The 12,922-nt window shown below is 38.3% G+C and overlaps 1 protein-coding gene across 5 annotated transcripts in view; it reads right to left on the bottom strand.

The window, feature by feature from the left end:
- trpm3 (transient receptor potential cation channel, subfamily M, member 3) overlaps positions 1-12,922 on the bottom strand; it is a 112,255-nt gene that overhangs the window by 67,510 nt on the left and 31,823 nt on the right. For all 5 annotated transcript variants that reach the window (XM_088408804.1, XM_088408820.1, XM_088408811.1 and 2 more), the window contains exon 2: positions 4,081-4,160. In XM_088408804.1, coding sequence (XP_088264930.1) covers positions 4,081-4,160 — 80 coding nt within the window. The remainder of the gene's footprint in view (positions 1-4,080; positions 4,161-12,922) is intronic.

Genomic DNA, 12,922 nt, shown 5'->3' with positions numbered 1-12,922 from the left:
CTTACTTAAATTGTTGAGTTAATGAATGGCCTCATGAAAAATAATGAAACGAACCTGGTGCATAACTTAGTTAAGCCAGAAGCAGAAACAAGTGTGACAGTAACCTTTACAAAATATTGTTCTGTTTGTTTGTTTGTTCAAAGGAATGGATAAGTGAATTGATGATTAAAAGCAAAACCAAGTGCTTAATTTCAACCTTTTCCATCTCATCCATATTCAGAAAGGCTCTTTGAATAATCATAATAAGTTGTGCTGCCTTGTCAGACATTCTTCTTGTGATAGAGCACCGCATTACAAATTCCAGCCAGAAACGGTCATCTATTATTGTTAGCCATGTCCTCAGGCCGGGTCCTTGCTTTCTTTTTGAAGTCAGATTTGACAGAGGCTGTTGATGTGAACAGACAAGACTGTCAGACCCTTGGCTCCACAAAGTAGGGAGGTGTCCATTGTGACCTTGCACAAGCCACCACCGCTCTCTTCACACTACTGGCCGCTCAATTTATTTTTATACTAAAGTTGTAAAGTTTGACAGGATCTACGCTTGTACGGTATCTACTGTATGACTTTTATTTTTACACAGTAATTCAAAGTAGGAGTGCACTCACAGTGACACCATTATATTGTTATGGTCATGAAGTCATGACCAACTTGTATACAACTAAAATCAATCAAATTGGTTTCTTCAAGAACAGCATGGATTTTGTTTTCCACATAATTCCAAGGGGCCGTGTGCATCCCTCCATGAAACGACAAGTTGGTACAGTACATATTTCTATATGAGGTGCGATACAATTCAAATATAGTTTGATTTTTAAATGGAAACATTGAACATGGAAACACTGCTTTTGTCACCAAAAATAATTGCATGAGAAGTTGAGTTTTTGGGGCAGGTATTACCATTTGAAACATGAGGTGGAGTCCCTGAGTAGAAGTTGAAATGGAAGAAGAGAAGAGAACACTGACAAATAATGAGTGTATACAAGGGCTGCAGAGTTAATCGAATTTTAATCGTGATTATTGGCTGCCACTTAATTAACCTGATGCTTGCCGATATTAACATCTGAAAAGCAGACTACACTACTATACGTGTCAAATCAAACACTTTCTCATCCAACCACGAGGGGGAAATGTTTCCCACATGTTTGCATGACAAAATCATCTGCTTTTTTTACCCTAATATATTATTTACCAGTGTGAAAACGTGTTGAGTTTCTCACTTGATATTTACAGAGCTAGCTGTCAATTGAGACCCATTTTGAAAAATCAAATTGTCAAAAAATTGGAACAAAATCGATTTGGAATGACCGGAAATGGCATTTTGACTGCTAATTGATTAAAATTCGCTTAAAAGTAAATAACATGTTTGGTTCTAAATATGGTTCTAAAGAGGCAATATATTTTTTTCCATTGGTTTGCACTCAGCAAGTAAGCTGTTAGCTGTGTTGCCCTGTGTACCTTTTCTTTTAATTATTATTTATTCTTGTTTATTTATTTATTTATTATTTATTTTATTTACTTTATTTATTATAGTTTATTAGTATTTGTAAGTTTCAAGCTGTGAAGTCTTGTTTATATACTGCTTGTTTAAAAAAAAAGAGCAATAAATAGACATGTTTGACCAAACATGATCAATAATCGTGATTTCAATATTAACCAAAATAATTGTGATTAATATTTTGGCCATAATCGTGCAGCTTTAGATTATACCAATGTATTGTCATTTGAAGGTGTTTTTTAAGCAGGTTTTCAATAGGCAATGTAATACAAAAGCATTCATGAAAATGCCATTTTTTTTGTAACACAAAAGGCTCAAATTGTCCAAAACGCTTCATTAAATCTTTCTGGGTCACCCTCAGGTTGAAGTAGCTTCCCCAAACACACTTCACATTTTGACAATCTTTCATTTTTAAAACTCGAGTTGCATCTCTACTACAATTTTAAATTGTAAGTCTTATTTCCCACGGAGCATTTTGCTATAGTATTTTTTCATGTTTCCATTGTAACAGACCAGCATTTAATTTCAGTAACTTTGGTATTGGTGTTATGTCGCAACAGGGCGGTTTTGGTATGCTTGTGTATGGATGGAGTTAATAATAGAGCATGCCCCCTTGTTGGCTGAGTAAGAGGTTGTCTGACTTGTTCATCATTAACAGAAATTAATTACAGTACATGACCGGTAAATAAATAAATAAATAAATAAGCACACTGCACTCTGTCCGGTTGTGTTTGTTTTATTTGCAAGAAAGCTCCACACTGGTGCACTCCTGAGGCATATTGTCAGACAACAATACGGGGCTTGAGAAGAGATTTTTCCATTTGTGTTTCAGGTATCATTTAGACAGATGTGAGGTCTCAGTATTTGACAGCTTGGGCTTTAAAGTTTATGGAAGCAAAACATTCCCTTTCTCATGGCTCACCAATTGTGTTGCAAAACTGATACCTGGTAAAAATTACTTCTTAAGTCGACTTCAGCTCATTTATGGCTGTCAGACTGTTCCGCTTGAACACGTTACACCTTTTCAAAGTTTCTCTGAACTGGATCTGTTTGTTACCTACACCTTCAAATCCTGGTAGACGACAACAAATGTGATTTAAACTGCATCTGGGAAGTGCTGCTTAATGGAAAACTTTAAGCATTTGTCATCTTCCAACGCGAGGGGAAACAGGGACTACTTTTCAACACAGATGTGTTGCTAGTACTTGGATTGCTATCATCATGAATCAGAAACTCTGCTTTCAGGATGTAGATATATCACTCTGTGTACTTGTTGCTATTTTCCAATGATGCCTGTGGTCAGTCAGTATGTATCCGCTCCAGGACCGAGCCTTACTGCTCCTGTCACATAAACACCAGTAGGCCAAAAGTCCCCAATCCAAATCTAGGACACCCCTGCTGGGTCGGTAAGTTAAGGGGCCGTGACCAAGTTCACTGATTCTAACAGTGTCTGGCCTGGTGCGAGCCAAAAGAGATTTGGAGGCCTTATCAGTACACTCCTCCTGCTTGTTGGTTGGTGACGATAACGGGGCGCAGTGAGCTACCCATCTATCCTTCTGGTTTGAGTGATCACTTCTTTCTTTATACTAAGGGTCATTCATCTGACAATTCCTCTTCTACAGATAACAGTGATGCCTTCACACTCTGCTGAAGCATGTAGATGCCTTCAGGAGCTTGTTGTTCTTCAACCGTGGTGGTCAGGCTCTCCATTTTTTGAGCAATGACCTGCTGATGACATTTGACTTTTTCTTGAACCGGCGTATCAGTATTACTTTGGGTGTTCAACTGCTTTACTGACGGGTTTGGAAGGGGCACAGTTGGCCTTTGTATTTACAGTGAATATGCACATCTTGTGGCTATATACAACTCGGTTGGCTCATGTAGGCACATTTGGTCATTCTTTCAGTTGTGAATGAATGTTCGTAAAGGAGGCAGAGCATATAACGGTACAATATAAAATAATGTATGCAGAAACCTACCAGCGCTCTGTGAGCTGGCCTTAGTCTTTGTTGATCCTCTTTGTGGGTGGTGTGTGCTTATGGAGCTGCTACAGTAGCTTTCAATTGCGCAATGACGCATAATGATACGTCTGCTAGTTGCAGAGGCTTTGCGTTAACTCATAAATACAGGTTAGAACACGGGTGACAGTTAGGTTTATTTGGTTTGGGACAATTTGTTGAGAGTAAGCTGTGGTTGTGTAAAACAACAATTGGGGGCAAACATGACGCGGGGGGGGGGGGGGGGCATTCCCCTACTTCAGTTTTTATCATCGTTACCATTTCACACTGCCTGCACGACTGCATATTAGTGGTGAGAGAGAGGAGGAGAAATTGAAGCTTGAACATCCATCAATGAAATCATCCTGGAGCAGATGGAGGCGTCTTAAATCTTATCAGGGTTAAAGTTTAGATTTCTATTTATGCTCAAACTGTAAACAAATATGTGAAAAACGTATGGCTGCAATAGTCATGTCATTAAGATTAACATCAACTATTTTAACCACTTTTCTAACGCTCTTTGTCAGATATATTCTGAGGTAGTCCATACATGATGTGCAGAAATTTGCAATTTTGTGCGTTCCTTACCTATGGGGGTCTTTGCCGCTCACAATGATGTGAACACATTCTCTCTTGCTGAACGCTCTCTCGATCCATGATTTCTGTGCCTGTGGACACAAAAACAGAACATTAAGTTTAATGGCTCAGTGGGTGTCAAAAAGACAAAAAAAAAAGAAAATGTTCACCTGAAAATGGCTTTTGGGAAATGCTTCCACATTGGTAAATGGAACTTTTTTGTGAGTAATTACCCATAATACAGCAGGACATCATTTAGAGTATTCTGCACAAGAAAAAAATGCACGTTGTCTTCTCAGACAAGCAATTTGGCGACACGCTCATTGCTCATGAGACACACCTCCAAAAATGATTTCGAAACAAGCATGTTGTAGAAAGCCAACTTTACTGTAAATGGAGTCCCTCACATATAATTTAAACACTCTGACACAAATGCTTCATGTTTTCTGAACCATGGTCCAAACTGGCAGAGGGAAGTTGCTGGGAGAGCGAGAGAAAAGCGGATGTTGAATGCACTGAGGCAGTAAATGATGTCAGTCCATGTTGCATTGCTAAGTGATGTGCAGCCAGCAAAGTGTGTGTCTGCTTACTTATATTTTATGCATGCAAGGAGCCATCATACCAGACATGAAAGTCATTTGCAGAAGTGAATTACTGTACTGCTAAATAATTAGAGCTCTTCATAATATTTTAGTTAAGTCAATTGGTTACATCACAGAGTCGAAACAATTGACAAATTATTCAAGGAATACCTCTGAAAGTGTCAACGTAAACAGTATTAGCAGAGCAATAGGTAGCGCTCTTGTATGGAACACCATTAATATGCAAATACTCTATGTGGCTGGATGTGTGCGTAGACAGGATACAAATAAAGCGCCGGCATTATGCAGTCACATTGGGATTGTGCAAGTGTTAGTTGTGTTCAGTGCAGGTCTGAGTGACAGTAACACACGCGGACCAATTATCCTGCCGCACACGTGCGCAGTGGCTCTACATAGAAGGCCTGCGGCGTGGGATTAGACTTGATATACATCTGTTTAGATAATCCCAAATACACGCATGAATCCTTGATAAATAAATACTAAGAAGTATCCATGCAAGAAAAGGAGATGCTATTATGCATGGTGCAGGGGAGCCATCCTAGCTGAAAAGCTGGGTGTGCGCAGTTTATTTTTTCCACTTACTTTTTAGATGTCATTAATAGCCTTGTGGGAATAGTGACTTAGAGATGAGCAAGCAAGTAAAAAGCACAAAACAATGCGGTTTTATAATTAGCCAAGGAGGGTTTTTAAACAGATCCTACTTGGTTGCATACTGAATACATGAACAGTATCAGAATTGGAAAAGGATACTGAACAAAAACACAACTTCATCACTTCAATTAAAAATGTGTTCATTGTTGTAGCCCAGTTAGCAGTGGTTTTGAACTGTACTGTATCATTCTGAGTTCTCATTGATGGGTAAAAATATTGGAAACTATCTCAAAGTAAGACATTGTGCTTTTTTTTAAAAGATGAATCACAATCAATCAATCAATCAAATTTTATTTATATAGCCCTAAATCACCGAAGTCTCAAAGGGCTTCACAGAATGAAAAGAGGTCGTACAGAGACATCTTTTCAGTATAGGGTACACAACAGCATCCCCCTGTCAAAGCTCCCCTGTCAATGACTTTTTTTTTTTTTTTAATATCCTGTAAACTCCAAGCATTTCAGGCATTTCAGGAGAACAGGCATTTTGCCACTTGCACAAAAAGATGCATAGTTGCTCAAGCCTTGGTTAAACACCAAACAGGGCACGCCACCTCACTCAGAAAACAGGTGTCACTAATAAATATGCATTATGGTATTGGTTTGGTAAATATTCTGGCATGTGAGTGTACAGATAAACTAGTAGACGGGAAAAAAAGTCTATATACACCAGCTGAAACAAAAATAAAAAATAAAATATAAAAAACAAAAATAATACAAAGCTAAATCATTTGAACTCTTTTTTTGACCAGTGAGCTATAATTTGTTAACAAATAATTAAATAAAAATATAATAGGTGCTTGCTCAAGTGTGCACACCCTATAATAACTCGGATGTGACAGTTCAGAATATTATATATCATATCATATAGGAGAATCAGCATATATCTTCCACTATTTGAAATGCCTCAGCTTCTTGCAGTAGCAATTCCTGACTTTTTGTCCCCTTTTTTCTAGTTTAAACTGTGTTGAAATTATGGCCAAAAAGGATCAAATTTAGTTTGACTAGACTAAAACCAAATATCTCATTTCACCACTTATAACACATATTACTGGCGGTAAAAACGATACTGGCACTTGAACAGGGATGTCTGGATCTTTTTTTGTTTTTAACTAGTGTATGAATTGTGTCCTTCCTTGTACACCTTCTGACATCCATGTGTCAATGGCTTGTTTAGGAACACTTTCAAGGGTTAAAGGAAACCAGTCAAGGCTTTTTCTTTTCATTATGCGTCAAAGTCCACAGAAACAAGACTGCCCACGCAGCACGAGAGGCAATTAGGCGGTGCATGAGGAAAAGTGCTTTTTTTTTTTTTTTTTAAACATGAAATGACCTATTTCACATTCAAATTAATGATATTCAAACACAGATATGTGGAAAAAAAAATAGTCTGTATTGAGTGATGTGGTTTATAAGTCAACCCCACTAATAAGGAGGTTGAAAATTAGGGAAAAAAAACTCGACTTGTACTCGAAGAAATACGGTACCACTGTACTTACACTTTGTCCTTTGGTGTTTGACATTGATTAATTAATGGTATTCAAACACAGATACGTGGAAAAAAATGAGTCTGTTTTGAGTTATGCAGTTATAAGTCGACCCCCTAATATGGAGCCTGAAAATTAGTGAAAAAAAAAAAAAAAACTTGACTTGTACTCTGAGAAATACGGTACCACTCACAAGTTTTCCTTTGTTTGAGATTGATGACCTCAAGGTGTTTTTCATGCCTCATTTAATGTAACTTGACCTTTCGACTACATTAGCCTATGTTCATGGCAGGGTCTAACATACATTAAAAGTCATCATTGGAACATTGCAGACCAAGTGCATGCTTTGGCAAATTACCATGAAAAGGTCTTTGGCAATAAAGGGAAAATGGCCATATATGATTACTCCTGGTTTTGAAACTTGAGTACAAAATAAGGACACACGAAACTGCGGGGGGAAAGTGGTAAGTAGAATTGAGTGTTTTTGCACAATATTGTAACCTCACTAAAAGTACATGTTTGTTGTCTGATTAGTCAAATGACCCTTGATTTTATTTGAATGAACACTTAAAACATCCCAAGACTGACAAATCCGGACACAGAATTGAACCATATACAGTAGTATATTCTGTAGTTGCCGTGAGATTGAGATTTAAGGTCGATAGCATGACTTAAAATAAGAAAAAGCAACAAAAAAGCCCCGCCTGCCGATCCTTCTGGGAAAGCGTAGCTGGCTCATCTCCCAGCCAGCAGCGCTGAGCTTTGCTTGTACAAGCCTTTGACTGCTACCGCCGCTACAACAACAGCCGCAACATCCGCCTGGCTGACCCTGTCACACCACAAGCCCGCTAAACCCACCGCAACCCCAACAAACCAGACTGGACCAAACCTGTTGGCACACGCCACAATTCGGACATGCAGTGAAGCATTAGTCTTGGAGGCTGGAAAGTGTGAGCAATTGCCACAAAAGCAAGTGCCTCAATCGTTTCTGCAATATGCTGGAACTAAGTATTCATCTGCCAAAAAAAAAAAAAAAAGTTACCACTTTGGTTTGCTGTCTGTCAACATGATCCTCTGTCTTGGTGCTTTACATTTAACAGTAAATATTACCATCACTTTCCGCGACTTATCATCTATCCCTCAGGAGCATTTATCGGCAGTGGCAGTAAGTTGAATCAAGGAACAGAGATAATCAACAGCCTAATCAACATGCTTGCTACATTTCTTTTACTTGGCTACTTTTAACAACCAAATCAGACCCGCCTTCTGCATTGATATTTAGCAAAGACGCAGCACTGCTGCCTTCCCTAAGGAGAGAAGTTGTTGTTTGTGCAAAGTATGCGATGCAATTAGCATCTTTTTCCGTACATTTAACTGAGCAACAGAAGCAAAGCCACAGAGAACGGATCGTTTCATATCCTGTCGAAAAAAATGACGACTGCCAGTGACTTATGTTCGTTTTTTTAGGAAAAAGAAGATGGCTTGCATTTTCTGTATGACATATTGTCACATTGTGACTCAAATGAGGAGTTACAAGCTACTGAAGGTCAATTAAAAATGAACTTTAGCACTAAGCTGTCATTGGTTGAGTGTCATAAGCCTCATATGAAAACAAAATAGTGCACTTGAGATTCATACTGATGAAAATTCCTCAGATGTGAAATAGAAATAACGGGCTAAATTCACAATCAAGCTCATGCTCAAAAATACAAGTCAACGTTTGCCTTAGCAAGCACATTTTCTGTGTCGTTTTACTGACCTACCTGAGTTAGGTGCTGGACTGCATTCTTGCCGGCTTCCCATCATAAACCAGACCGCAGGTTGCGATTTGACGCACAATTCTTGCTGGAAGCTATAATGAGTGTATTAGTGCGCATGTTCACGGCACTAAGGGTGCATACTAAGCCCACTTAACCGTTGCCAAATTGAGCAGTCTCCTCCCCACCCGAGCGCCAAACAGCCCAACTGGCTGAGTCTGTCATGGCTCAACCTCGCCAAAATCTGTCTTTCTAACCTGTTGAGGAAGTAGCGTGCAGGACAAAGGTTTGTACGCAGATTCTCATACAATTTCATAAATAATGATGGCCACTCTTTTTTTTTTCTTTAGTTACGTGATTTGCTCTTGCCATAATATACATTTTAACAGCTGCCTAAACAGGGGTGTTGGTGGTGTATTAACTTCTGCACAACACAACTGATAGTCGCAACACCATTAATGAATGAAGAACTTTTTTGTATTAACTCTGATTAGGCACTCGGGTAAAAAATAAATCATTTTGGGTGATGACCTCTTGAAGCTCATGGAGAGAATCTTCAATGTGAATAGACATTAAATTGAAATTGAAAGAGATGGTGTATCCAAACATTCGCCCTTACAGTAGCTGTGTGCAACACAGTAATGTCTGCTTTTACAAAAAAAGTTATACTCAACTTTAAATACAAGGCTTCAAATGGCTATTAGATGGTCGCAACATAATGGTAAGTGAACAGTGTCCTTGGACAAACAGCATTTGGAAAAAAAATATGTTAACATTGTTTTCACCATTACCACAAGCTTGACTGCGGTACATTTCAATAAAGTGGAAAATTAAATGCCTTGTATTTATGTTTGAGAATAAATCCGCTGTACATCCTCACAAAAATAGAGGTTTAAATCAGACAAATGAAGCACTGTGTGACTTTATGATGCACTTTATTTGGCATGACCCTTCTGCTTTATTGTGGTGCAACTGTCATTAACACTTCCTGCGAACTTGTTTTATGCATTGTTGTTTTCATTATTTTCTCAACGTCCCGGTCAAGCGTGATATTTGAAAATATTTGTGGCTGTTCACTGGTTGTTTGAATTCTAAACTGGACATTGTTGTTTTCATACAATTTTCTTGATTGGATCTATAAACACCTTGTGATTTGGGGTTATTTTTTTTAACAAATGACCCACTTCCTGCACTAGCGATGTAAATCCATCCTTGAATAAGAACAATGCGAAAAAATCTATCTTGAAGGACAGCAAATTCTAGTTTTGTTTTCCCTCGCTCTCAAACGTACACTTACAGATTCGAACTGACATGAACCCCTCAAAACCTCTCAACTTGTAATTCATATCCATCGAGGCCATTTCACTTGCCATATCAGCACTTGTGAGAAGCACGCAGTTTGCAGTTGTGTTGGGGAAAATAGCATTGTGTAAAAAAATAAAATAAGCTCAAACCCATAAGGGTAACGCTCATTCCCATTCATCCAAGTGCATTGGGAATGCAGCACATTCCATTACAAATCAACAGATCAAGAGAAATGTAATCACTGTGGAATACAATTCTATTTATGGGATGCATTTTAATGCAGTTAAAGAAACATGGGATCTTCTAGCAGTTGACAGAAGTCTTTGAGTCCTTGCAAAACATATGTTGACAAAATCAAACATACTGAGCCTGTACAGTAAATGTATTCAAATGTGGTACTACTTTTAACAAGCAAATATTGATTTTTCTTCTTTGTGTAAAGAGGTGACAATTGTTGTATTTCATCATTTTGACGAGTGTGCAAAGTTCTCAATGCATGTTTGTGTATAAAAATCAAAGCAAATTTCACTTTTACTATTTTTGGTAAACACACTCCAGCACTATTCCTCTGGGACAAAACTAGACACTCCTCATGCAATAATATCAGCGATGACCTTCAAACAATATCCAGTCTGAACACATTGATGTATTTGGCAAACATCATTAAATGTGAGTCATATTCTGATCCTGACCAGTGATGACCTATAACGATTCCTTGACCTGAGTTTACGGTTGACATTAAGGATGAAGTCATTGCATTTAACCAAGGCAAGAGGAGGACTCACTTGCAAACAAGCATTCGTGACCTGTATACGCTCAGAGAGAATTCAGGAAGCACGCATCGGCACTGCTACACACATGGGCACACACACACACACACACACACACACACGGGTTAATGGACTACAAGCCTGTTTGCATGTGTACTGAAACACAGTATAGAGTCCAAAGCTAATGTAGTCATCAACAATCCTCATGTGGTCTGGTCCAGAGAAAGCTAGACTTGATGCTATATTTGACAGATGACATAACCTAACCAAGCACTATAAATAGAAACCTGGAGCCTTGTCGAGTGTCCACTCCTGCTGTAAAAACTGCATTCCTCCACTGAGGGACCAACTAAGACTCATTATATTCTTATCTGTACTGGATCCTATAGACGTGTGATTCTAATATTTTTGAACTATTTAACTACTCAACAGGAAAAGTAAGCTATTAAACATAGCACACTCACTATGATGCTTATTGCGAGAGCCATTAATATCTCGCTGACAGCGTCAAAATGGAGGAAGTGCAGTCACCAAATTGTGTGCGGTATACAAGCCAAGTACTTGTCTCGTAAATCACTTTTTCAGCTACAACATCCTTTGAGGTTCAATAATTTGCTTGTTTATCGGTTATTGCATGTTAAGAACACACTTGGAAGGGCTGGAAAGGTGGCATCAATCTGATCAACATCTGAATCCTCAATTATAAAAAAAAATGTTTTAAATGTCGAATGACAGCAAGAAAGTGCACTGAGAAGACATGAGTCACAGAAAACCTTTGCCATCTCTGACTACAACATCCGTTACTGGTTATATATCAGAATCCACTAAATGCCCTTGAAAAAAACCTTCAACATAATTATCCAAAATAGCATTTCTCCCAGCAAGATTCATGAGCAGATTGGTGTCACTTTCACTGGAAGAAATTTGTGGATTTTTCTGACAAGTAGGTATGTAAGATTGTGGGTTGTGCATCTGCTTCATAAAAGTATTCCTTTAGTTTGCAAATAAATCATAGCTAGTGTTCCCCATCATACTCACACAAATTAGTGTTGTACACACACAAACTTAGTATTTTATAGGTGAATACGTTTTCTATTAAGAAAAAAAATACCTTCGGTGAACCTTGGGAAGTGTATCCCTGACAAAATTGTAAATCACTGCACAAAGCAGAGAGGATAAGAGACAGTATAAGTCACAGAAGAGTTGTCGGGAGAATTTTAAGAGACCCAAAAAAGCCTAGAAATTATTGTGAATTGTGAGGTTAAAAGCAAGGAAAACTGATTAACTGTTGTATTTCTTTGCTTTGCATCATCATGATATCGCTGTAATTGAATTAAAAATAAATGACTTTTTGCCACAAAACGTGTGTTCCTCTCACAGATGCTGTGTGTGTACGAATTGATGTGTGTGTCTTCCACACAAATAATCGCTGCACCTTAAATAGGCAACTCATTTATTTCCCTTAGGGAAATTTGTTCCACAGGACGGAAACAATTACTTTTCTTTTATTATTCGACTTTTACTCAAAAAGCACCATAAGCGTCAGCAGACATCGCTACCACATGGTGTCAGCACAGCGGACATTACATCTGTAAAGCTGAAGTATAGTTGGAGTTGGAGATTAAAGAGAAACTGACAAAAAAAATAACAACAATCTGATAGATAAGAAGAGAGTACACGTGGCTGTCAGGGAAGAATGAAAACTCGTAAGGAACAAGACAAAGATTGTAGAGTTGTTGTTTTTTTTCATGCAGAACAAATTTAAGGAGTAGTATCTAGAAAAATGATGAGAAAAATAACGGAGATGAAGGGCATAATACTTGGCATCAGCAATTCTGTGGGTGCAAGATGTAAAAAATGTAAAGGGAATCTGGTATAAAAATGTCCCATTTAAAGAGATGCTTATGACATTTATCCATAGGAGGAATGTAAAATATTGCACATAGCACATTACACCAAGACAACATATAGCCAACTTAGGGGGTGAAACTTTTCAGTCATCCTTTTTTAGGCAAGTATGAAAAGAGCACATGAATGAGCGCAACTTATTGCTAACAAACAAGCTAGTCGAGAAGCAATAACTGATGGACTCGTGAAACCTTTTGCGGACGCAGCCTTGACTAATACGATGGTTGATGTGTACACACAGACGCTGCGCTGTTAATGTGGCAGAGACACTTAGGTGGACATCGAAGAAGACTGTTTTTAATGGAAAAAAGGACCGAACATTATGCCCCGGTATTCATGTGAGTAACCCACAAAAAAAGTGATGCGCATGTACACAT

Source organism: Hippichthys cyanospilos, chromosome 1 (genome assembly GCF_059441005.1).
Source record: "Hippichthys cyanospilos isolate Australia breed blue-spotted pipefish chromosome 1, RoL_Hcya_1.0, whole genome shotgun sequence".
NCBI lineage: Eukaryota > Metazoa > Chordata > Actinopteri > Syngnathiformes > Syngnathidae > Hippichthys > Hippichthys cyanospilos.
Note: the sequence above shows the minus strand (reverse complement) of the source record. Positions and strands in the feature narration are given on the sequence as shown.